This window comes from Populus alba, chromosome 17 (genome assembly GCF_005239225.2).
Source record: "Populus alba chromosome 17, ASM523922v2, whole genome shotgun sequence".
In the NCBI taxonomy this organism is placed as follows: Eukaryota; Viridiplantae; Streptophyta; class Magnoliopsida; order Malpighiales; family Salicaceae; genus Populus; species Populus alba.
The window spans coordinates 10,638,266-10,664,179 of record NC_133300.1 but is presented as its reverse complement, the minus strand read 5'-3'; the positions used below and the strand labels follow the sequence as shown (position 1 = coordinate 10,664,179).

Genomic DNA, 25,914 nt, shown 5'->3' with positions numbered 1-25,914 from the left:
TCTTTGCACGGATGATGTCAAAGGGACAATTCACTGGCTGCGGGATGCAGCTCTTCCATGGAGACATCAAGCATGTATGGTGAATGCCCTTCAAGCACCGCTAGGAGGAAAACAGAGTCGGTTTCCAAATATCAAAAAATCATAAGAGAAGGTAAGTGAAGCGGAGAAGAAAGAATTTATTGCATTCTGTTTCATCAGAACTGTACACTCAAGTTACAATCTATACAAATCAATGAAAGAGCTTAATAAACTCAACAGAGGAGAATACATGATCATATTTCTGCTCGCACACATCCTGAGTGGAGATAATAAGATAACGAGTACAAAAAAAGGATTCTTGGTTATCAGATAAGTCTTTCATTGGACTAAAAAATGCTCCAGTATCAAAACCCTAGCTCAGTTTAACACGTGCCTAGTCAACACCCCAGTTGACGGTACTTGGTGTGGTCCACTTTATTCAGACATATGCAACATAACAAATGTTCTGGCAAGTCTTCTGGCTTGTGGCCCTGTCAGAAAAAGACGACATAATATAAGCCATGCATCGCGTTGCATTGCAAAACAAATTAGCCTTGGCAAGAATCTAATAGATATGTTTACCTGAATTGTCAGGCCAAAATCCAAGACACAAAGCTTCAGCCTGTCTTGTAAGGTTTCAAGACCTTTTCTAGAGATGTAGCTAAATCTATGCATATCCAGATCAATCTCCAAGTAGTTTTCTCCCTGTGATAAAATTCAAAACAAGTTAAGAATGCACTTTCACCGATCATAGTGGAGTTGCATCGCCATGAAGCTTTCAATGCTGCAACATTTCAATATAATTCTGCCAACACAACCAATTAAATTATTTTAATGAGAGCAATGTGACAACCATAGTTGCAGGCACACATGAAATTTAAACCAGGCTTTTAATTACATTAGATAATAATATCAAAAGAGCAGGCACATTAGCTGCATTTCTTTAGATGAAGGGATGACTAGGAAACTGAGCCCAGTACAATCAGCTAGCTTTAGTGAAAACGTTAAATCCAGTTATAGGATGGAACGAGGAAAAAAAGGAGAGAAAATGAGGTTCATCTGATAGTATAGATCCATAAGACCACTGCGTAAACACAAATTTGTTACATAGAATTGATATGCTCAGGGAGCCTCGAAAGACAACCACATGGAGCACTCCAGGTTAGTGTCGTAGCGGTGCAGCAGAAAAGTACATTTTTTTTGGAGAGAGAGAGTCTTATCCTACTGCTTATGATCACCACATCATACAAAATAATGTAACATAGCGGATTGGAATAAGCAATCTGAAACTTACCAAATAGAATTCATGTTGAGGACGTGAGAGCACAGGTTTCTCATTGTAGGCACTCATAAGCTTCTTTTCAGTAGCGCTTAATTGAAGATCTTCTAGATTTTCTAGTCGGCTCAATATTTTTAATCTTTCCCTAAATGGTGCAATGGTATCTAGAGGGAACCCTCTAACCCTCTCCACTTCATCATTAATCAACCTCTGTAAGGAAAGAAATGCAGGAAAACCCAGTTAATGAATTGTTAGTAATAAATAACCCCGATGAGGATGGACAAACAAAAACCTTCATAAAGCTACCATGTAATGCTGTTGCATTATTGTGAGCCTTCTTAGTGAGACTTGAAAGAAAAGAAAAGAAAAGAAAAAAACCTAGAAAGCGCAAAGGTGAAGATGCCTCCCATCTTACACTGATATTCTCTTGAAAATGAGGGGGGAGCTCTTTTGAGTAACTTTCAGACAGTTTAAAATACATGACCAAGTTCATTCCTTCTCCATCATTTTCACTTTGAAATATTGTGGCAGGATACAGAGGTATCTGCAGGGAAAATAATTCATCTCATCACTGAAGATACTTGGTTAAAAAACTTCACATCAAATACAGCAATTAGTTACATAAACATGGAATTGGGATCTGCAATTTAGCATGCAACAGCATAAAAAACAACCTTGTTCGCAGTATCTTTAAACTATAAATGGACTTAATTAATGTACTAGAGCGAGATACTAGTGCTTTTGACCCCATTTTTTCCATCAAAGGGGTAACGAGAACTATAAATAGTAAATTTCAGGCAACAAGGAAATTGAAAGATACAAGTACCTGAACATTTACGACAAGAACACCAGGAACTTCATCAGATGTGTTGACATGAGGAAGTTCCACAAATCTAGCAATGTGATGAATTTTCCTTGGAGATAGAAAAATGTCAGCACCAAAAGGATAAAATGCAGCACAGTTTGGAGCACAATCTTTCTTCTTATCCCTGTAAAATATATCACATTTAGAGCTCTACTTGAGGTAGTAGAAATGAATATCAAACAAACATGCATGCAAGTCCCATTTACAGAAACAAATGCTACCAACAACGGCCATTTTTTCCCTATGCTTGTTACTAAATCAAACTGAATCCAATATTTAAAATGTTAAGACAACGTAATTGCAGAGTAAGAGTGATACCATGTGTATTAGCAGATTCAAATAGTAGTTAACTACTTGTGTGACATTTAAATTCATAGTTCTACCAATAGTGGGTGGTTCTTGCATCCCCAACACCTTGTTAATGAAATTACTAAAAGCATGATAAAGTTCAGGTCAAAGATTTCTCAAGTTGAGAAGATCAAAGATAACGATAAAAACAAAACATTTATTACAGATTGAATTGAGGTAGTTGGAAAGGATAAACAAAGCCAACGATTCAGCTTTCTATGCTGGACTAAACATGATAACCCATTGATGGAGCAGAAACATTATAATAATCTCACCTAAAATAGTTCTTTCCCCGAACTTTGAAAGTACTTGGCTCAATGGGTGACCAACAATCAGTCATCTTCTTATCTGTGGGGCAGTATGGGATTGAGGAACCAGCAATAGGTCTTCGCACAAATGCCTTGGGTGAAACTGAAATAAAAGGAGGATGGTGACATGAGATGCAAGTCTACCACATATAGCAGATGATATAAGGGAATGAGACAAAAAGGGGAGAGCATCACAGTATCAAATAAAGAAAATGAGATAATAAGTTTCATAAATTCAGAACACATGGCAAGTATTATGTATTGGAAAAGCAAAAGCCTTTTCACCCCAACTTCTGCAATTTGGTCACAACCGATTGTGCGGAGATATATTTATAAAGAGAATTGAATTTAAGATAATTGTTCATTACTTCGAGAGCTATACAGCAGACACTCCAGTAAATTTATTTCCCAGAACAAATTCATACAATAAAAACATTAGTAAAGCATTAGCGGGATGCAATGCCACTACAAAAAAGGTACATAAAACATACGTTTTTCAAGTCCTTAATCAAGGTCAAGATTAACTAAACCTGAGCTGACAGGAACTCAAATTGAGTTTAAACAACAATCAACATTCAAAACCATATATTTGTAAGAACAACGAGATATAAGAAAAGAAGGCATGGAAATATAGCAACATTCACCTAGGGTCGGATTAGTAACAACATTCCCTTCTCTCCGTTTGAAAGAAAGTTTAAGAGAAGGCTTTCTCTTGGAACTCGGTGTGCCTGGACTCAATGGTCTTTTCTTGTCAATGGAAGCGACAGTTGAAGCAAGGAAAGGCAAGCAATTATTTGGAAGAATCCCACTGTGATTGTTCTCCTCTTGACCTCCAACGCTCACATTAGAAACTTCATCCGCATATACAGGAGTCACTTGATCATTACTCCGGGAACCATTGGCTTTAGATTGCATAATATTTGAATCTCTCGGCGATGAAACAGACGCATCCTCTGGTTCGTTAACAGATACAACATCTACATTTTAATCAAATAAAACATTATTATCATTACCGATCACCAATGGAAATAAACGTAGAATGAAGGAAACTAAGCCAAAAAAAAAAATTAGGACATACCATCATAGACACTATAAAATTCATCATCAAATTCAGATTCAAGCACAGAAATAGCATCAGACCAGGCACCATCCATGCTTCCTGTATTTTGAACCAAATAATTTAAAAAAAAAAAAAACAGAGAGAGAGAGAGAGAGAGAGCTTGTACATGAGTTGTCATGTCCAAAACAAAGAGATGAAAAAAACCTTGAAAAGCAGGATTAGAGTAAGAGCGATCTGGTTGACCGGGAACATTGAGTTTGTCAGCCTTAAGAGAAGAAGCACGCCTTGAGATTATTCTTCTTCTTCTTCTTCTTTGCTTCCCGTTTTTCTTCTTATTTGATGATGATAAACAAACACAGCTATCTGGCCTTGATGCACACCCTCCCATTCTCTTTCTCTCCTCCCTTCTCCAAAAATCACTCTTCCCTTGCTCCTATTAATCACCGATCTGATTTTTCGAGGATACAATACCAACCTAGTACCTACCTCTATATATATATATATATATATATATATATATATATATATTATATATATAATCTTTGTTTTTAATTAAAATCGACTAATCTCCTTGGTGGGTCCACAACTCGCCCTTATTTTGTTGCCACGCGGACAAGAGGCGTCCGGGTAACAACAGTGTTTGTGTTTGGAATTATTAAAGAAAGAAATTTATTTTTCCGATCATACATTAAAGATCAACTGCTAGTCTTTCATTTTCACTAATAATCTCAGAACCCTAATCGTTAAAAAATTACACCCAAGTATATTCTAAAAAAAATAAAATTAGGTTAATACACCCTCAAAAAATAGAATAAAATGGACGGATGGAGAGGTTGGTTTCACGAATGCGGTTGGCAGCCTTGGACGGTAAGCTCTGACTTGTATCTTGGTGGGAAGAAAGATGTCAGTAGGAACACATACAAGTGTTTACCATCCGAAACAGAGCACGTGTTTTTTCTTTTTTTCCTTTTCTTTTTTCTCGTTTTATTGGATTTGCACTCACTTGAAAGGAAGGTTGTCAAGGTATTGGTCGGTGTTTTGTATTTTTAATTGAAAGTGAATATTTCAATTTAAAATTATTTTGACATGTTGTTTTGAAGTTGTATATATATACATACATATATATACATATATATATATATATATATAATATTTAAATTTAAGATAAATTAATTATAAATTATACAATAAAAATATAATGTCAAACAAATATAATTATATAATTTTAAAATTTAAAATATTTCTTAAATAGTCAAGATTAAATAGATCTTTAACTTAAAATATTTCAACTTAAACAAAATATCAAAATATTATTAAAGTAAAATGTTTTAACACAAATATTTTAAACATAAAGCTAAGTCAATGTTATCAAGGCTAATGGGATCTAAAGAATCCCTTATTTTGCTCAAATTTCTACAAAGTATAAACATGAATATAAACCATATATATTAATGATAAATCTAATTTTAAAAAATTAATATCATTGTTAATGAAAATAGTAATAATAATTTTCAATATTATTATTAATATCATTGTTATTGAAAATAGTAATGAAAAAGAGCTTTTATACTCGGATGGTTTAATTAATTAAATTGAACCGAGTTCAATTTAATTCAATAACTTTTCAAGACTAGAATGAAACATGTGAAACAAAACCGGGACATCATGGCCGAAATTTAGCTAAAAAATCCAAAACGAACTAAGATTTGAAATGAGATGAAAATTGTTCTGTTTTGTTCTATTTTTTAAATTGGTTTGAAATGTTTCGGCCATTCTGAATAAAACAGAAACATAATTGACAACTTGTTTAGAAGCGATGCTTCCTCCAATGGTGTATTCCATATAATCTCTTAGTCAATCAATACTAAGATACATTTTTCTAGGGTGAATAATTTTTTATAGTTTATATTATATTTAATATATAACAATTCTTTACATTTTATTAATTTTTAGAGTTATTCCATAATTTATTTTTTTTAATATCGAGAATGTATAAGTTTGTAGTTCTTGACAAAAAAAAATAACTTTTTTAATATTTTTTAAAATATAGATCAAGTTTTCATAGTTTTAATAAATAATTTTTAAATTAAAAAATGTATATAGAAATAAAAAGACTGTTTTTATAGAAGGGCATCGATTCGTTTAATATCAAAAAGTGTCTTGCATACAAGTCACAATTTCAAATATTAAATATGTGAGGGTAGAAAAGAATGGGGAATTCAAATTAATTACAAAATGATCTTCCATAAATTAAAAATTTATAAAAAATTGGACGAGACCATGTTTGGCAAGATGAAAATAAAATGTTTTTATGAAGACTATTTTAACCATGATATCAATTTAAAATAAATTGTTGTTCATCAACTTAGAAATGAATAACACCAAACATCATTGACATAATTTTTTATTAATTTCACCCACTTCATTCAAATTTTATGCTAATCCAAATCAATCTAAACATAACTCATGCACCAACTTAATGTCAAAAAAAAGAAGAAGCAATCTCAATCTAAAAAATAATCTCACAATTAAACACAAATAACCACATCATTTCAAAATAAAAAATACATATAAAACCTAATTAATAGTGTCCAAACAATCCAAAAATATGCACAACAATAAGCAATTTGTCCCAAATGTCACAATGTCTGGGTATACTGAAATAGACATTGGAAGACAGCTAAAGTAGTGGCAACGTGTGTACAACACACCACCAACACTACTAGTGTGTGGATTCACATGCTGCCGCTGGAGGAGGGCAAACTGGTGGATATGATGTTCCTCGATCTCCTCTTTGCCCTGTACTAGCGGTGACACCCACCACTACTCAAGGAAGGATAACTAGACACCACAAGGTTTGAATTTCTCTCCCCTTTTCTTTTACTGTTGGTTTCTTTTTTTGTTGTCTCTACTGTTGTAGACCATTGCAAGTTCATTGTGAGGGTTGTTTAGTGTTGTGCTGGTTACCGTGGTTGCTGGTGAAAGAGGTTGAAGGCGTTGAGATTGTTGCTTCTAGTCTTGTTGAAGCAGGGGAAGATAAGGAGAGAGGAGACTGATGTTGGGCTGCTAGTGGTGGTTTGTGGTTTGGGTCATGATGGTGAAGGATGTGGGTTAATAGTCATAATTTCTAGTTTTTGTGGGTTTGTTTTGCTTGAAAGAGCTTAAACATGTGACCTAGGTTATTAAATCGAAAGCATCATATCTAAAAAAAACCATGAAATTCAATCATCAACCAATCAAATATTGAGTGATGAAATTGAAAAAAAAATAAAATAATTTTTTTAATATTTTTAAAATATAGGTTAAATTTTCATGGCTTTAATAAAATGATTATTAAATCTAAAAATACATGTAAAAATAAAAAGAATATTTTTGTAGATTTTTAATATGCTAAAATATGCAAATGTAATTTATTTTTGAGAGACTTGACCATATGCAAATTAAAATTAAAATTGTATTTTTTAAAAGAAAAGATTTTTTGTTGTTGTTTTTATAGAAAGGAACTGATTCGTTTAATATAAGAAAGTGTCTTGTGTATAGGTGAGGGTAGAAAAAAGTGGAGAATTTAAATTAATTGCAAAATGATCTTCTATAAATTAAAAATTTATAAAAAAATGGACGAAGACTATGTTTGGCAAGATGCCAAATAAAATGTTTTTACCAAGGGTATTTTAACCACGATATTAATTCAAGATAAATTATTATTCATCAACTCAAAATTGAATAATGCCAAACATTCACATAAATTTTATTAATTTCACCCACTTCGTTCAAATTTCATACCAATCCAAATAAATCAAAATAAATGCAAACATAACTCATGCACCAACTTAATGTCCAAAAAAAAAAAAAGAAGCAATCTCAATCCAAAAAATAACCGCACAATTAAACACAAATAACCACATCATTTCAAAAAAAAAAAAAAACATACATAAAACCAAATTAATAATGTCCAAATAGTTTAAAAATATGCATAAAAATAAACAAAAAATAATTCTCTTGAATTATGGAAAAAGAACAGATTTCTAACATCCGGTTCTTTTAAGAAAAAATGTCTTGTTTGAGGAGTCGCCACCTAGTATTATGGTCACTAGGAACCCTAACTGGTCAACAGAGATTCTATGGCTCGGGATTGGTTACGTAAAAGGGAAGATATTATCACTCCTTAAACGTTCTGCCTAAGGCAGACTGCATTGTTGGTTTTGTCTTAAATTGCTAAATACTTATTAATTTATGCTATGATGATTTGCTTAAATATTCCTGACTCTGGCGCTAGAGAATATTCGAGCTCGAATAATTCCAACTCTGGCGTTGGTAAAAATTCATGGCTACGAAAAAAATTAGATCAATATTTTTTTATTCCTTACTCTAGCATCCTTGAATAGATAAATAAAAAAAAATTTATTTTTACGTATGCACATATTTTTTTATTTATCTGGCTAAATAAAATAAAATACAATGAATAAAAATAATATAAATTTAAGCTGGGCTCGACCCAGCCAGCCCAGCCCGGTCACTGGCCCAAACCAGTGACCCGGCTGGGCCATACGAGGCACGCGTGATCTAAATCACGCGTGCATGGCCCTTGCTACTAAATTAAAAAAACAAACGGCGAGAATGAAATAAGGAAAAGCGGGGGAAACAGAGCAGAAGACTTACCCGGTTCGTTTGCAGGGAATTTGCACGTGGCTGCTGAGGAAGACGCTTCTGCCTTCGGGCTTCTTCTTACTCCTTCTGCTTTTCACGTTGTATTCCTTCCCTGCGTCTCTGTTTCGGTTTATTTTTCTTCGTTTCTTTTGCTCTGTTTTCAAAACAAGCCTATACTCTCTCTCGGTCAGTTTTGTTTTTGTTGTTTTAGGCCGGTATTGATGAGGGAAAGGCTCACTTCTGGTCCGGGGTTTAACCAGAAAACTTAGGAATCCCTTTGGTTTATTTGTGTTTGTTTTGTTTCGGGTTTTTTCTCTCTCTCTCTCTCTCTCTCTCCAACTCTCCAACCAGCCCTGTTCTTCGGGTTCCCTCAGTTTATATAGAGCCCGGCGGGTTGGAAACGGGTGGCAGGTTGAGGGTCGAACACCATTAAAGCGCCCATAACTGAAGCCAACAGACGATTACTGCTGCAACGCCTCTCTGCCTTTACTGTGGAAAACGGTCGTTGGCTTAAAGAAGAAGAAGATGAACAGAGCCTTCAAAACGACGCCGTTTGGAGATGACAGTGGCTATTTTCACTTTGACCCGCGAAGTTTCAAAAATTTTATAATTAAGCCCCTGTTTTAAACCGTAATTTACCCTGCATTTCGGCGCCTTTTACAAGTTAGTCCTTGGACTTTAATCTGCTGTAATTGTGCCCCCAATTAACTCCAAACTTTGCTATTTTTTCGATTAAATCCCTGATTTCATTAATTTAATTAAATCCAAGTCCAATTAAGTCTCAAAACTTATCAATTCTCCAATTAAACCCTTAATTGGATTAATTAAATCAATTCCAAGCTTAATTAAGTCTCAAAACTTATCAATTCTCCAATTAAACCCTTAATTGGATTAATTGAATTAATTTCAAGCTTAATTAAGTCTCAAAATTTATCAATTCTCCAATTATGCCCTTGATTGGATTAATTAGATTAATTTTCAAGCTTAATTAAGTCTCAAAACTTATCAATTCTCCAATTAAACCCTTGATTGGATTAATTAGATTAATTTCAAAGTTTAATTAAACCCCAAAACTTCCAATCATGTTGCCCTTAACCCAAATTTTAATTCATTCTTCATTTATTTCATTTTACTTGTTTTCATCATCATTATTATTTATTTTTTTATCATCATCTTTTATCCTTTTTAGTAAATAAAATAATAATAATAATTAAAATAAAAATTATCAAAAATTGAGTTATGACACTTCTAATGCATTTAAAATGTCTAAGGTATACTAAAATAGATAAGCGAAGACAACTAAAATAATGGTGACGTGTGTACCAAACACCACCAACACTACTAGTGTGTGGATTCACGTGCCATCGTTAGAGGAGGGTGAATTGGTGGATCCAATGCTCCTCAATCTCCTTTTTGCTCTTATACTGGCGCTGACACCCACCGCTGCCTAAGGAAGGAGATCTGGACACCTCAAGGTTCGGATTTCTCTCTCCTTCTCCTTCACTATTGGTTTCTTTTTTTTGTTGTCCTTTATTGTTGCAAATTCATCATAAGGGTTGTCTAATGTTGTGGTGCTTATCGTGGGTTACTAGTGAAGGAGGTTAAAGGCGTTGAGTTTATTGCTTCCAGTCTCGTTGAAGTTAGGGAAGATGAGGAGAAAGGAAACTAATGTTGGGGCTATTAGTTGTGGCTAGTGGTTTGGGTCGTGTTGGTGAAGGATTTGGGTCAACAATTGGAATTTCTGGTATTATTGGGTTTGTTTTGTTTGAAAGACCTTAAATTATGAGAAACAAAGAGGAGCTAGCATTAAGGAAGAGTTGCAAGTGTCTAGTAGAGTGTGGGTTAGCTGTGTGGAGTTGGTGTGTTAGAGGAGGCAATGGTGTTTATGGAAGAAGGTTGTTGGTGGTGGTAAAAAAGAAAGAAAATCTGAGGAGGTTGATTGGTGCGGTGGTTGGCCATGAGGGAGGCAAGTCTAGTGGTGTGGTATTAGAAAATGGAAAAGGTAGTTGTGTTATAAGATGGAGGTTTTCGCAATGAGGGATACTCATAGCTGAGTGAAGAAGATGGCTTCTATTGGAATTGCTAGCGAGATGAACTAGTAAGGAAGAGTTGTTAGGAGAGCTGTTTGGTATGGTTGACGATTGGAGTGTAAGGAATTTTTTTTTTTTTTGGAGAGAAGGAGAGTGTTTTTTTATTAGGTGTGGGTTAGGCCATTTTTGTATGTGCCCTCTCTAACTAATTCCATTTTCTGTTTTTTTAGTTAAGGACTACTTAAAAATCTTCCCCTTTTTTTTTTGTGTGTGATACAACCATCTATTTATAAGTAAAATAATTTGTCATTTTCCTTCCAATTACTTAGTCCCTAAAAAACTACAAAATCACTTTGGTCCCTCATTTTATTTCTTTGCATTTTTGGTCCCCTTGTCCAAATATTTTTTTTTATTTTGGTATTTTTGAAAAATGCCACATTAACATTGATTCAATAAGAAAAAATTATCAATGATTTTGAAATGAGCACGTTTAAAAACTGAATGCATTGAAAATAATTTTTTGATTTTTTAATTAATTTGAAAAGACGTTGAAAATACCAAAAACAATGCAAATACTTCAAAAATATATTTTTTGTTGTTTTTTTATTTTTCAAAAAAAGTATAAAAAGGGGTTATGACATTTATAATAACTTAATAATCTTAAATCTAAAAATAATTCACACAATTATCGAGTGAGTCTTTTCATTAACACATGTGAGATTTCTATATGGAATTCTCATATGCGTCAGTGTAATACTTGTCATTTAATAGGCATTTTATATATTAGTTTCAAGTATCTCTCGTACCTTGATTTATGAAAACAATTGTTTCATTTTTATAAAGTAAAATATATAATATTTATTAGTGTCAACAATTCTAATTAATGTTCAATTTTAATATAGCATTGACCATAAACATTTAAGAACAACACTTTAATGCTATATGAATATTATAATTATAAATAATTTTATAATTTTATTTGTAAAGCATTTTTGTCCCAAGAACTTTATCTTTACTCTATATTCATTTATAAAAAAATATTAAATTCATTAATCAAACACAAATGAATGTTAAAGATAGAAAAACATCTTTCTTAATAATAAATATACTTTTACATGAGAAAAGTCAATGTTATATATAACCAACTAATTGATTACATGACATATATACTAACACTTACTTCACTATAATAATTATTTTTAAACAATAACTTATTGGAACCATAAAATCAAGTTTTAGTAAAAATAAAAAGAAAAAAATATTCTTTGATATTTTTTTGTGAAAAAAAAGAATGATATACCGCTAAGGCGTTGTAATAGGAACTTTTTCAAATCTAGTTTTTAACTAATAATTATACAATTATAAAAAAAATATTCACAAGAAAGATGACAAATAAAATAATGAAGAAATGATATATATATATATATATATATATATATATATTCATGTATTATTCACTGTATAAAAAACAAAACTTATAAAAAGAACATTTCATTGACCAAAAAGTGAAAGAAATTCAATGAATTTCTTTTGCAATAATTATAATTATAGTGACCTTAACTTTATTTTCATATGACATACCCCAGACATAAAAAGAAATACATGCACAATAATATATTTCTAAAGAATAACTAACGAAAGGAATGCTAACATGGAAAGAATCTCATTTGAAAATAAATGTTAAATTGACTAACATCTAATGAAATAATATTTATTTTAATTATAATTAATTTTGATAAATTTTTTTGAAAAAATAAAAATAATCATAAAGGACATAATAAAAAGTAAGTCTGTAATATTATAAATCAAATATTATAATCTCACTTGAAAATAAATTAAAAAATATTTTTTTTATTTAAAATAAATTAGAGTAAAACTAAAAATATAAATATAAATTTTAAAATAACTTAGGAGTTTAGGTCTAGTAGATCCTCTTCGGACCACAAAAACAAAAGGGCAAGCGATTTAAAACTAGCATAGACAACATTATATACCGACACATATTTTTAGTGGTTTGATCAATTTTATTTTTTTTATAAAAAAAATAGATAATTTGTTGTTTGCCCTAACTCAATTTCTACTACATTACATTATTAAAAAGTCAGGTTTTTAACTCTTTAGATAAAAAAAATCCATTTACATATTTTTTATTAATTATTAGAAAGCAAATTAGAGTAAAACATGAAAACAAATTCTATTTTATAAAAAGAGAATCTGCTAATATTATATATATATATATATATATATATATATATATATATCATAATCTCACTTGAAAACAAATTCAAAAATAATTTTATTTATTTTATTTAAAATAAATTAGAGTAAAAATAAAAAAATAAATAAGGATCTTAAAAAGAATTTAGAAGTTTGGGCCTAATAGATCCTCATATATCCAACCCATTTTTTTAGTGCTTCGCCCAAACTTCTTTGTTTCTTTTCAATCAAACCTGTGACAATCAAACCAATATTTCTCAGCCAATTCTTGAAGCAATTGTTTAAGCATTTACCCCACAGCTTCTCATCGTCAGTCTGATGGCTAGAAAGAGGTGATCAACAGCTCCTTCAAAACCTATCTACGATGCATGAACAGTGATAACCCTACAGATTTCTCCTTGCTGAATGGTGGTGTAACACTAATTTCCATTCTTCCACTAAACCCACTCCGCATAAGGTTCTAATGGAGTCCCTCCTCCTCCACCAATAGCAGCAGCTGATGATTTCCATACTCAGCGATAAGAGGTGATTAAAGAGATTGAAGGTAATCTACACAAAGCACAGAACAGAGTGGTAAAACTGCAAATCGCAAACGCAGTGAGAGGGCATTCAACATTGGTGACCTTGTCTATCTCAAACTACAACCTTTCAGGCATAAATCAGTAGTGCACATTATGGCCATTACTTGATTCTGGAGAAGATTAGAGCTGTGGCTTATACTACCTTCTTCAGCAACCATTGTCTCTCAGTTGAAGAAGCATGTTGGTAATAAGATTGTTTATAAGGAGTTGCCAATCAACCTCACGAGCACTCCTTTCTTTTTCACTGAAACCATCCCTGGATCATATCCAGGTAGGCTCCATTAATATATCCCTTGTGCCATAATCACTCTTATCACAACCTTCTTCTTCTAAGGCAATGCGGTTTTCCTTTCTACCTCTCTTTTCATGTTTTTATTTTTTTATTTTTTTAAAAAAAAGACAGAGGAGAAGGGAAATGCAAAACCCAGTTAGAGGAAACCATGTCCATAAAGAGGAGGATAACCCAGTTAGGTACGGATTTTCTTGAGATTTGTAATTTGTTGATTATTTTAATTCAATTAGAGAGATAATTATTATGAGGTCAGTTAAAAAACAGAGAAAAAACTCGGGGTGTTGAAGCTGCTTGGAGGAAAGGCTGAAAAAAGAAGAAGTTGCGCTCTCCCAATGCTATGGATGTACGGCCAGTGATGGAAGTTGTAAAAGGTCCAGCCTTTGATATGTTGCAGGTGCTGACATTTCTTTTTTGTTCATCTGTAGGCAGCAAGCACTTCAACCACTACTTTTTTCAGTGATTCATTCCGTACTGTTTTCCTTTTCATTATTAATTTTGTTTCTACTGGCAGCTGGTCGGTGGCTAGACTTGTTAAGTGGCACTGGTTCTGTTGGTATTGAAGCTATCAATCGAGGATGCTCTCAGGTATTTTACTTATTTATTTGTGTACTATGCTGCTAGTGTTTGCAGTTATGAGTTTAATTACTTTAGATCTTCATTTCTGATGTCGCATGGTGGTCTACATGCTAAGGGGAGATCCTATAATCTAGATAAATACATAATTTCTCTCTATAGTTTAGGTTCATAGGCTTGTGCGTAAGAAGGTCCCTGCATTCTGTAGTGTTTATAAAGTGCCATAGCCCAACGGGTTATGAAGGGATAGAAGAATGGAAGAACAGGTGGTGGCCATTCTTTCAGGCACTTTGCTCATGAACATGCAGCTTTGCCAGAAGCAACTAGCCACCTCCTTTCCTCAGCTAAAGACGATCCATCTGTTATTAGAAGTTGAAAAGTGTCAATAAATGTATAAACAAGAAGAAATTATTTCTCCTGAATATTCTTACGAATCAAGTTACATTGTTTGTAATTTCATTAGTGTCATGCCTCCATATACACAAGTTGATTATGGAAAATTGATGGATCGAATTTCAAAAGTACCCATGGTTGGATAAGACACATTTATTGTAAGTGCTAATTTTGTTAATTATTTAACTTGGTTTATGTTCTTATTGACAAACTTCTTGCATAGTTTTCCTTAACATCAAGAATTTTCCTAGTCTAGCCCCCCTCCCCCCCCATCTATCAGGTTTAAAGTACTCCACAAACCACTGTGAAATCTTTGAGATGATATTATGTTTAGCACATTAAGGCCAACTAGCTTGGTTACTAGCACAATATCAATCTATAGAAAATCCTGTATACTGAAGTTGTTCCATGCATGCTAAAAATGACACGTAATCTTCAATATGTCAAGAAACCATCTCAACCCAATAAGTTAAGCTGTTAGATGAGGTTCTAAGATATAATTTATATTATTTTTTAACACACCCTCTCAAGTGAAGGCCTTTTGGACTTGAAACTTGCACAGACCTCCACTATCTTGTGCTTAATTTTTATCAAATAAATGGGGATAGTGAGATTTGAACTCGTAACCGCTTGGTCATTAAGGCTCTAATACTATGCTAAAGAACCATTTCAATTCAATAGCTTAAGCTATTAGATAAGGTCTCAAGATATGATTTATATTATTCTCTAACACAGTAGTATATAATTTCTTATCCAAGAATGATTTACTGTTGTTCAACACGGTGACAAATAATTTGTTTTTAATACACCAGAGATAATGAATATGTATGAAACTGTAGATAAATGACTGGCGATTTGGTCGGACTCATTTGGCAATTTATGGACCTGAGTGGGCTCAGAAGAAGAGAAAGAAATAATAGTATGTCGGTGGTAGAACTTATACTAGAAGTCTAAAAGTGGAAAGTGGAGAGCGAGATGTTGGCTTATAAAGCTTTTTCTTCATGAATCATCTCCTATTGTTGACTGCTAAAACATATGTTGTATCGTTCATCCTTGTTAAGTTCAGACAATTTGAAACCTGCCCTGGTTGATCTTTATGGTAAAATATCTGTTATCAGGAAACTACAAATTTGTTATGGCTAGCTTTTAATTCATTCAATTGTCTTCTTTTCCCATTTAAAATTAGAAGTTGGATTTTATTTCACAGGCTCATATCTTCTTGGTTTCTTGGTATTTCCTTGGCTGCTTGTTGAGCTTGAGAATATTGAGAGAGAGCCTTCTTCTGTCATGCTGATATTTCATGATTGTAAGGACTTCATAAACCAATTCTGTATTTGATAAACAGATCTTATTTTAGTTGTTGAAGTCAAATACAGATATTAGAAACGTTGACTACATAATGTTTGCTTTTTCTTGCCAATTTTAGCTTCAAGGAAATATGTACCCTCCTGTATTTTATCCTTTTGATGCCATAAGAGTCCATATCAGGCATACTGTTAAGAATGCATATCTCTAGATTCATGCTTTGAACTTATATTGCATTGCTACTCTGTTTTAGTTTGGAAGTCCAATGAATTGTGCTTCTTAGTGTAATATGCTTGAACCTGCCCTTGCTTTATTTTTATGCATCAAGTAATCAGACATACTGTTCAGGATGTATATCGTGATTTATGCTTGCCTTAGTCTTAGACATTAACTTTGTCATGTGTCCCCAATTCCTTTTGTATTATTTAAGTTATAAACTGTCTCAGCTCTTCAAAGCTATACCAATAGTTAAAGATATTAGTATCTCCACATATTGATTTTAATTCAGAGAGAACTTTTTTCAGATTTCCAAGAGAAAGATCCTGCAGTTTCAGATTCCCTCAGTGACTTGAGGATACTGAGCTGCTTGAAGGGGAACCTCTGCTCTGATGGGAAGTTTTTGATGTATAAGGATCAGAGATTATTTTTCAGACTTCCAAGGGAGCCTCTGTGTTCTGATGGATAGCTTTAGATGTTTTAGGTAGGAGGGTTGGGGAGGGGGGGGGGTCATATAACACAGTCGATAGGATAAGTAATCTCAAATGTCAATATCCATTCTATGACCATCATGTCACAGTAAAGAAGTGTCTCTGTCATAAGCACTAAACTCTTAGGGAAGCCCTTTAATCAAAATCTGAAATAGAACAAAGTCCTAAACAAGATAGAGCTTGTAATTGCTAGATTCGGAAGAAACTTCTATAATAAAATAGAATCAATATTTATCATAGAGTTGATGGTTTTGAATATCTTGCTTTCATCCCATGGTTTTATGTGCCTGTATGGTATCGATGTGCTGTGTCATCGCTGTTGTGTAATGTGTAGTAGCTTACTGAAGTGCTTTGATAAAATTGTATTATTACTTAAGAAAATAATGGCTAAAGCAGGCGGCACCATGCTCTTGGTTCAAAGACGTCATTTTCCTTTTAAAGGGTGTTCCTTTTGAACTAAAACCAGCTAAACCCTGCTTTGCTTTAAGAGCATAACATTATCGAAGAGCCACTGCATTGTAAGCACTTGGCATTTTCATGGACCTGCTAAGCTTCTTGTTTCTAATAGTCTTCTGAAATATTAAGCAGAGGAACTTATTGGAGAGAAAACAAGGCAAATTGGATGAGATGGTGGTACTTGTGATGTTGAAAGTTTTTGGATAGGAGCATACACTTAGTCTGGGTTACAATACAGATTGTTTAGCTACTGCTTCTAGAAAATGTCAATAGCATTTGGAAACGCGGGCCAACTTGTGTTTTAGATTATTTTGGTGCGCTGATTTCAAAAATAATTTTTAAAAAATTAAAAAACATCATTATAATGTATTTTAGCATGAAAAACACTTTGAAAAACAACTACAATTATCCTTCCAAATAGACGCCAGGGCATTGCAGTCTGTAGGGATCACAACGCGTTTTAGCATGGCTGGCCAAAGCATCCTAGTCTGGCCAGGCACTACTGCAGCTGCACAACTAGTGTTGCCATCCAAGGAACCATTTGGCGTTAGTCTCTCTCTCTCTTTTATTTAATATCATGAGGTGGGGTATGTTTTCTGGTCCTTTTTCATATCATAATTCTTTTTTCGTGATACAGAAACTTATTGATGAAAAGAAAAACTCAATCACTCGAGTTTAATATATCAGTGAGCTGTTGAAATGAGAGTTATTACCTTTTTTGGCAATCGGATTCTCAAAGATGATCATGACACTCCTCTTCTGGGAAATAATAGTTATAGTGGGCATCACTTGGGATTTTATCCACCAAATGGGTCGATTCAGTAAGACCAGTTATAATTCAGTCTCTTAGCCATCAAAGACCATCGCCTGGGTGTATATCCTCAAGGCAGGCAGGCAGACAAAAGTATTTTTACATATTAGTTGCTCCCTTGTCAAGTACATTGGTCTTGTTGATTAATAATCAGTGTCGGATAATTGTTTTTCATGTTGTTGGCACTCTGTGGTAACTAAGAAGAGATGCTAGTCAGTTTAAGTCGGAAGGACTTTATAAGAGCAAGCTCGGCTTTCGGGTGAAAGTCTGGAGAGAGTTCTGTCTTTACCTGTACGATAAGAATGCCAAAGTCCTGGTGAAAGTAGTAATTTTCTTATGCCTTTTTTTCTTTTTACTCTCTCTCTCTGTGCTTCTTTTCTCTTCTTTTTTCATTTTTGAGAAAGGAGGAGTGGAGGATCCTTGATGGACTTCCTTCTTTTTTAGCTTCTATGCACCTAATTAGACGCCTTTTCCTTTCCTTTATGTGGGATTTGTTTGAGCCACTTCATGTGTTAGTTTTTCATCTCGAGAGAGGGGCGCACTCTAACCGTTCGATCAAGCAATTTAAGTGGTGGGATGGTAACCAGTAATGGTAATTTCTCATCCTCGTTGTGGATCTATAAGGGACATGAGGCCCTGTTTCTAATTTTATGCTAATAAAAACGTAAGAGCTAGGGAAAACAGGGAGGTCCGCTTTTTCGCTGCATGGAAACGCACAAATCAAATAAAATATAACAGAGCTCGCATGGTCTCATTCTATATAAAGCACCGAGGTTAACCAACTCTTTGTTTTATTATTTTGCACTCCGATACACACAGTAACACACACACACACCCCACCCCAGCATTGCTTACAGATTCTCCACCTTTAAATAGAACCAATCACTTCTTACCCGCCAAGCTAGCATTCTACCAAAGAACTTGTCAAATTGCCCTGCTTTGCCTCCTTCACTCTTCAGAGCCTACCCGTCTAAGAGAAGAGCTCCATGCGCGCATTGCTCCTCAAGATAACATGTCTGTCCTGAGTTCTTTTCACATCTCCATTTTGAATGGCCAGCTATTATTCTTTATCGAAAAGTAGTGGGAGCAGAGAGGATAAAACATGGGGAGGGGTGGTAGGATTTTGAGGGCCCTATTAGGAGCTGTTTTATTTTGGGGGGTGATTTGGTTCTTGTATGTTGGAATCCTACCAAACCATGCAACGACACTAATGCCAAGAATTGGAGTTCCAGCAGCCGGGACTTTCCAGCATCTGAAGCTATCTGGAAGAGAGAGTCATCTTATTCGTCATGACATGGATCCCAATTATGTGAGCAAGAGAAGAGTGCCCAATGGACCTGATCCTATTCACAACAGGTACATACTTCTCTACTCAATGTTCTTAGAGAAATTTTTGCTAGAGTCAGCTTGTGACGAGTTGAACTTGCATGAATATAAGCTCAATTGACTGATGATGATTGCACATCCAGTCATTATAATGGTATTATGTTGTAGCATGAGAAAAAGGCAGATGCTAGAGTACACTAGACATTATGTGAACATACAGTTTCTTCTAGGTGAGGTTGGTTGGTAAGAGTAAAGTTAAAAATAGATCCTTTTTTTTTTTTTTTTAATATAATTTGATCTGTGAATGCGGTGAAAGGGGCACAAACTGGTATTTGTTATCTAGGAAACGTCTGATGGTGGTTTTACCCTTTAACTAAAGCTTCTTTACATATCAGTCTTTCTCTTATTTTTATGTGCAACAAGCAAAGACTTTGGGGGGAGAACTGGATCAGTTTAGATGCGTGGAGGAAACACAAATAGCTTCTTTTAGAATCTCAAACAAAAAATCTTTTAGCCACTTTTGCTCCATTTGGACACCATAACCTCCCATATTTTCAGTTTAATACAACAAGGAGATGGATAGCATCATTTAGATGGGTGTGATCTCACACTGTAATTTGTTATGGTGATTCTGTGTTCTTAGGATTTGGAATTCTGGGTGCTGAATGCTCTAATGTGTTTTGTGCTACATAATTTGCTGCATGAAAAATCCGAGGGATGCTGGAATTGTATTGTGTAGCTTCTTTGTTTTTTTTTTGATAAATGAGAATTGCATTTGATCAAGGGAATGAAGAAGTAGTTCATCCTTCTACAAAGTAATAACACAACATAGAATAGAACTAGCTGATAACAACCAGTTCACAGTAAATTCCATTTTCTACACATCGATCTGAACATATTTTGTATGTATATATTATCATAATGCAGGTTTGCCTCTGTATTCTCTTCTTTATTCTCATAATTGATATTTCCTCTACTTAAACCATGTTATTCAGGAAAACAGTCCAGTCTAGACAACCACCTGGTCAATCCTAAGTTTGAAGCGACCAAGAACCTTTAAACTTGCGAGGAAGAATCACATCCATTGAGTTTTAGGGCTGCATGGAGTACTGCTAGATTTCAGTGGAAAAATCACTCTTTGTATTCAACTAAAACATTGTCATTGCTAGGGGCTGTGAGTGCACAGATATGTTATGCTTGGATTTCCTGCAGTTTATATATTTGGAGTTTGTTGAGTGATTACCGTAATTATTAGTGCTATAGAATTTGGAGACTATCCCATGATTTTTGTTCATCCTCCATATCATGAATCTTGTGCATTCTGCCGGACGATTGGAACAGACTAGGAGGGATACCATATCATCTCAAATATCTGGAACCGTTCGTACACCAACTTTGAGAAGGGAAGATTGAGCTTTTGAAACATATGCGTGTTACCTGTTCAACAATTTATTTTTTCCCCTTTCTTTTAAAAGCAGCAAGGGATCATGGATAGGTTTTTTTATTTCATTTTACATGAAAAGAATGGAACACTGTCCAAGAAAGTTTTCTAGTCTCCGTACATGATTACTGGGACTGTAACATGAATTATATACTGCTTACTATTCAGCTAATTTAGCTTTTTGTTGGATTGGATTTCTCCTTTCAAAGTTGCTTCGTGTTCCCCAACTAAAGCGTTACCCATTATCTAAAGTTGCTCTTTTCTCAAAACATTTTTTCCTTAAATGGTGCCACTGTTACGTGTATCGGCGAGCAATAATTGCAGGCTTATCAAGATGCAAACAGTAGGATTTATCTCGCCAATATTTCCCGCTAATCTCACCATGGGGTTATCATGGTAAGTTGAAGTGTGTGTATGCATGTCTTGCGATGCCTGCAGGAAGAGATAAACAGGCCCTCTACTTCCATTGTTAGGAGCACGGAGCACAGACACCAAATCTCATGTTCTTCACCAACGGATCTTCAGATCCCACACACAAATTCTAAGAACATTTTTACCAAAAAGATGTTTGGTTTTAAACACTTGAGTAAGATGTTGTAGTTATCTTTATGTCGATTACAAAGCAAGGAAAGGAGCCATCTCTCTTCACTGCTTTTTCTTTCACTTTGTTTACTATTATTCTTGATAAATCTCCCTCTTTCTCTTGCTTTTTCCCTCCCCCTGGTTCGGTTTTGAATGGTTCGAGAAGCGAAGACCCAGTCCAACTCCAATACAAAGCAACTGGGGTTCAAAATTAGAGGTTCTTTTTGGTTGCATGGGGGACAGATTCCTATCTCGTGCAGCTCTTTTTATCAAAAGTTAATGCCCTAATGGAAAGAGACCCCAGGGAGTCCCGCATGATTTAAGTGAAAAATATACCTTTGTCGATCTCACATCTTTTTTTGGCCCAATTATATGTTTTTTATGGATTTTGCAAACTCCAAAGCTGGTTAAGCACCAGGCATCTCTCCTCTATTTGCTATTTCCCTCTCTTTTTTACACGTCATTTTAATGTCGAATGATCAACTATGGCATTTACATCGTTTTTTTTTTTTTTTTTTTTTTTTTTTTTTTTTTTAAAATATCAAAGTTGGTAGCGTGGAGTTTTTTTTCCCCTCCTACAAGAAATTGAAATATTTAGTGTGGGAAAAAAAAAAACGTTTACTTTATATAGCAACATTTTTCTATTTTTTTTACATTTTGGTTCCTTTTTTTTCCCTTTAGTTATTGAACTTTATTTATTTTTAATTTAGTTCTAATATTATATAGTTATATAAAATTATTGTTTATAATTTATTTTAATTTATCTTTTATATTGTTATTATGACATTGAAAAAATATGTCGGCATCACATGACAATCAAAAAATATCCAGGCATTGTGGTATTTAAAAAAATAACATTTAGTTAAATAGAAATTAGTTTTAAGAAACCAAGTTTTTAAACTTCGTGTAGTCAATAACCTAATTTATAAGTTTAGTGAGGTAATTCGGGTTGTCCCAGCTTACAGGTTTGGCAGAGTATTTTTTTTTAAGAAAATACTAAACTTGATTTTGTGATCATTTATTTTTTAAAATCATATAGTTAAAACAAAATTGAAAAAAAAATCATGTTATTAAACATTAGAAAGTCTAGGGACTTGTTTGTGGGTTTGACAGGTTGATTGGGTTAGTGGGCTTGACATGTTTAACTTTTTTTTTTTTTTTTTCATATTTTGATATTGGGTTATTTGGGAACTGAGATTTATTAATTTTTTTATTTTATTTTCTCTAAGATTATTGTGTTCTAAAAAAAATATCCTAGTATAGGGTTAGTGTTTGATTTTGTAATCGTTTATCTTTGTTATCATATAGATAAATAATAAATAATTTTAAAAAATAAATTATTAATCTTAGTGGAGTCTAGTTTTGCGGGTTTGGTGGGTTTAACCTTTTTTTTCCTTGTTTTTGTTAAATTTATTTTTTATATATAAATTTCATCCTTAAATATTGAGTTGATTGAGAATTGAGTTTAATTTTTTTTTAATTGTTTTTTCTACAAGGTTATTGCGGTTTTAAAAAAAAACACTCTAATATTTAGCCAATGCTCGATTTTACAATTATCTATTTTTATTATTATATAATTAAATAAAAAATAGTTTTAAACAAATATTATTAATTCTAGTAGAATCCATGATCTTATTCACTAGCTGACATGTTAACATAGGTTACATGATCAATGGTTTCGCGGGTTTACCCACCAAACCCGATATATATATATATAGTTTTCGGTCCTTAAATTTTTTTTATTTGGTTTTTTATTATATCATGCTTTAATATTGTATTGGCTAATAAATAGACTTCATGACTTATTTTTGTTTGTTTTCCACAAGATTATCATGGTATCAAATAAACATTTATTTAGGATTGGTTCTTGATTTTGTAAGCATTTATTTTTCTATCATGTAATTAAATAAAAATAATTTATAAAAATAATAAAATTATTAAATCTAATAAAATTCATCATCCATATTACATGATGATGACGTGGGTCAATCAAATTTAGCCCACCTAGCCCAGCTCTCTTCGAGGGGGCAACCACAGAGTTACCCTAACCCTTCGTTCTCTCTCAATTAACATCAATCAAGCTTTAACCGAGACCCACACCATTATCTCCTTCACCAACCAAGCAAAATTGAAGCCACAATTGTCGATCCAGATTTTCTAGTCCCGATTCAGCGGCCATCATCAACATCCAGAAAAAAACAAGGCTTGTTGCCGTCACAATTACATGGTTGCTGACAATCATAAAAACCACAAAGTTGTACTCATTGTCTTCAATTATTTTCTAATAAAGAGACGAGGCTTGCAAAATTAAATATTTTTTTTCTGATGACATGGTGCTTTTTGCGGAAGCTTTGGTTATTGAGATGCAAATTATTCTGTATTGTATGAATTTTTTTCGTGATGCTTCTGGCCAATGTGTTCACAAATTCAGAAAACTTGTTTTCATAATTGTCAAACTCAAAATTGAATTTATTGGATCTGTACAAGTCTTGAACTTTTGTATTGACATAATTTATTCTGTATTGACATGCCTTCTGGGTTTTTTTTTTTTGTTGAGAGAGAATAATTGTTGTCATGAGTCGTGGGTTTGTAAAAAATGAGGTTGGCTAACTGTGAATATAAGAATAAATTATTAGGAGGGAGGCTATGATTTTGATAAAGAGGTTAAGGGGAAAACAATGTTAACACAAAAGGAAAGAATGGGTTATGTGGTAATGGTTACCTTTTATGCTTCATCTTTTTATTGATTTTCAAGATGTGTTTTGACCAAGGTTTCAAAGTGTGATATTTGGAAACTTGGTTGTAAAGTGAAAAAATAATCAAACTATAAGATTTATCCATAATTAAGTTCCAACAATTCCTATAAAAAAAAGATTGTTGGTAAGTTGAGAAATCTAATAAACTATAACGATTTTCTTGGTAGAAAAAATATAATAAGATTTGTGTAAAATAAATAAATATTATAATTATAAATTACTCTATAAAATAGAACATGAAGCTTATATAGTTATAGAACTCTCGGTCATGGTCTATGGTAGGATGCTCTAAGAGACAAGTTTTATTAGCTTCAAGGAAAGATGATGATGTCCCACAAAATCCAAGTAACTTAGAAATAAAACTTATGTGTTGAATAATCGGTTAATCACTTGATCCTAGCAATCTGCTCCGCTATCTATAGCCAAAATAGCTAAAATAAGTGTAACTTGATGTGGGAAGCCAAGTACTTGCAAAAGGTCCTCCATGATATGTTAGGGGACTCTCAAATTTTTAAGTAAGTATCTTTGTAGTGAAAGAAACTATAATGATATTTTAAAGAGAAATGCTTTGAAAATATATATGTAGTTAAAAATAGAAAGATTTTAAAACCCTTTACTTGGATGGTTCAAAAGGTATTTTTTTTTTTTATTAAACCTTGTCCTCTTACTAAGCTAAAGGAATTGGAGAGTAATTTTTATTTTAGTGAGCTATGAGTTGCGTTCTACTCAACCTATCTAAGTAACTGTAACCACACACGTATATTCCACTAAAATCATCTAACTTCCTTATCATTATAGCAGATGGTAACATAGTTGGCTAATGAAGACTTTTATACACCTATGAGTGTAGGTGAAGTGTAGGTTTGTCTATATTAATATAAAAATACACAATAATTCTCTACAACCTAGGTAGGAGTTGGTTTTAGAAATTGTATTCAAATTTATGGATGTTATGCCTAAGTATAATTTTAGGAATATATGGCCAATGAGACCGATTTTGCCCCAAACCAAAGGTGTAAGGGTCAGGAAAATACCCTGATGTTAAAGCTCTAGGCACGAGGACACGCCAACAAATACATACTGCCTAGAATTTGACAGCGATGGACAATGATAGCCTTGCATAGGCAACGATGAATTTGGCAAGTAGCATGCAATGATTCGTGTGAGTCATTAAGCTATTGACTCGGAGTAAGGATCATGGACCTTCTAAGTTGGTACCAAACATAGCAAAAACTGACAATTGAGACTACTAAGTGGACATGCAAATTGTGAGTTAGTGGTGACAGTTATGGATATCCAGATCATGTGAGACTAGAGGTTGGACGTGGGGCAGAACTGGGTTTACTTTACAAGCTACTAAGATCATGGGAACATGGGGGATAAATTGCCCACTACTTGTTGGAAAATAAGCCATTAAGTTCATTGAAAACATGAGGGAGAAAGTGCCCACTATGTGCTGAAAAATAGGGATAATAGTTGTGCCTTGTAACTCACATATCTTTGTCTATAAATAGGCTGGAAAGTCTTGACTCTGTAAAATGTAATCTTTGTGCGTAGCACATATATTTATATTGTGTAATTCTTTGTTTACAAGATTAATAAAGGTTAAGAGAAATCTTGTATTTTGGTGTGCTTTAGTTCATTTACTTGTGTTTGTTATTTATTTACGATGAGGAAATTATGAGAATCTTTTTGGATGAGCAAAACATATAATCATAGGTAAATATAAATGAAAAAGGTAATGCAAGGCTTAGTTTAATTGGACTTAGACTGCCACATAGGACTGGATTTTAGGGTAAAAAATTTAACCTAATGACAATTGATATCATAGCACTTAGATTCTAAGATCTTGCAACTTGAAGTTTTGAAAGCTATTCAAGAACCGTTGATGTGTCTTGAGTCTTGTTTTTTGGTTGGTA

The 25,914-nt window shown here is 33.3% G+C and overlaps 1 protein-coding gene and 1 long non-coding RNA gene across 4 annotated transcripts; one reads left to right on the top strand and one right to left on the bottom strand.

Annotated features, from left to right (window-relative positions):
• Nucleotides 1-156: 156 nt before the first annotated feature.
• On the bottom strand, nt 157-4,366 carry LOC118058256 (uncharacterized). Its single transcript, XM_035070967.2, has 9 exons — nt 4,083-4,366; nt 3,897-3,977; nt 3,463-3,795; nt 2,786-2,921; nt 2,124-2,286; nt 1,713-1,841; nt 1,313-1,507; nt 601-723; nt 157-509 (listed from the first exon to the last, which is right to left on the bottom strand). Exons 1-9 carry the CDS (start codon nt 4,264-4,266, stop codon nt 417-419), a joined length of 1,437 nt encoding a protein of 478 aa, XP_034926858.1. The 5' UTR covers nt 4,267-4,366; the 3' UTR covers nt 157-416.
• Nucleotides 4,367-13,042: 8,676 nt separating this feature from the next.
• On the top strand, nt 13,043-20,851 carry LOC118058259 (uncharacterized). Of its 3 annotated transcripts, none has more exons than XR_012168346.1 (7): nt 13,043-13,624; nt 13,753-13,824; nt 13,910-14,039; nt 14,157-14,230; nt 15,819-15,917; nt 16,441-19,246; nt 20,212-20,851. It is a non-coding gene; the product is annotated as an uncharacterized lncRNA (long non-coding RNA). The 3 variants fall into 3 exon arrangements; XR_004689130.2 differs by having other exon boundaries at nt 13,899-14,039; XR_012168347.1 differs by lacking the exon at nt 15,819-15,917 and having other exon boundaries at nt 13,899-14,039.
• Nucleotides 20,852-25,914: the final 5,063 nt, after the last annotated feature.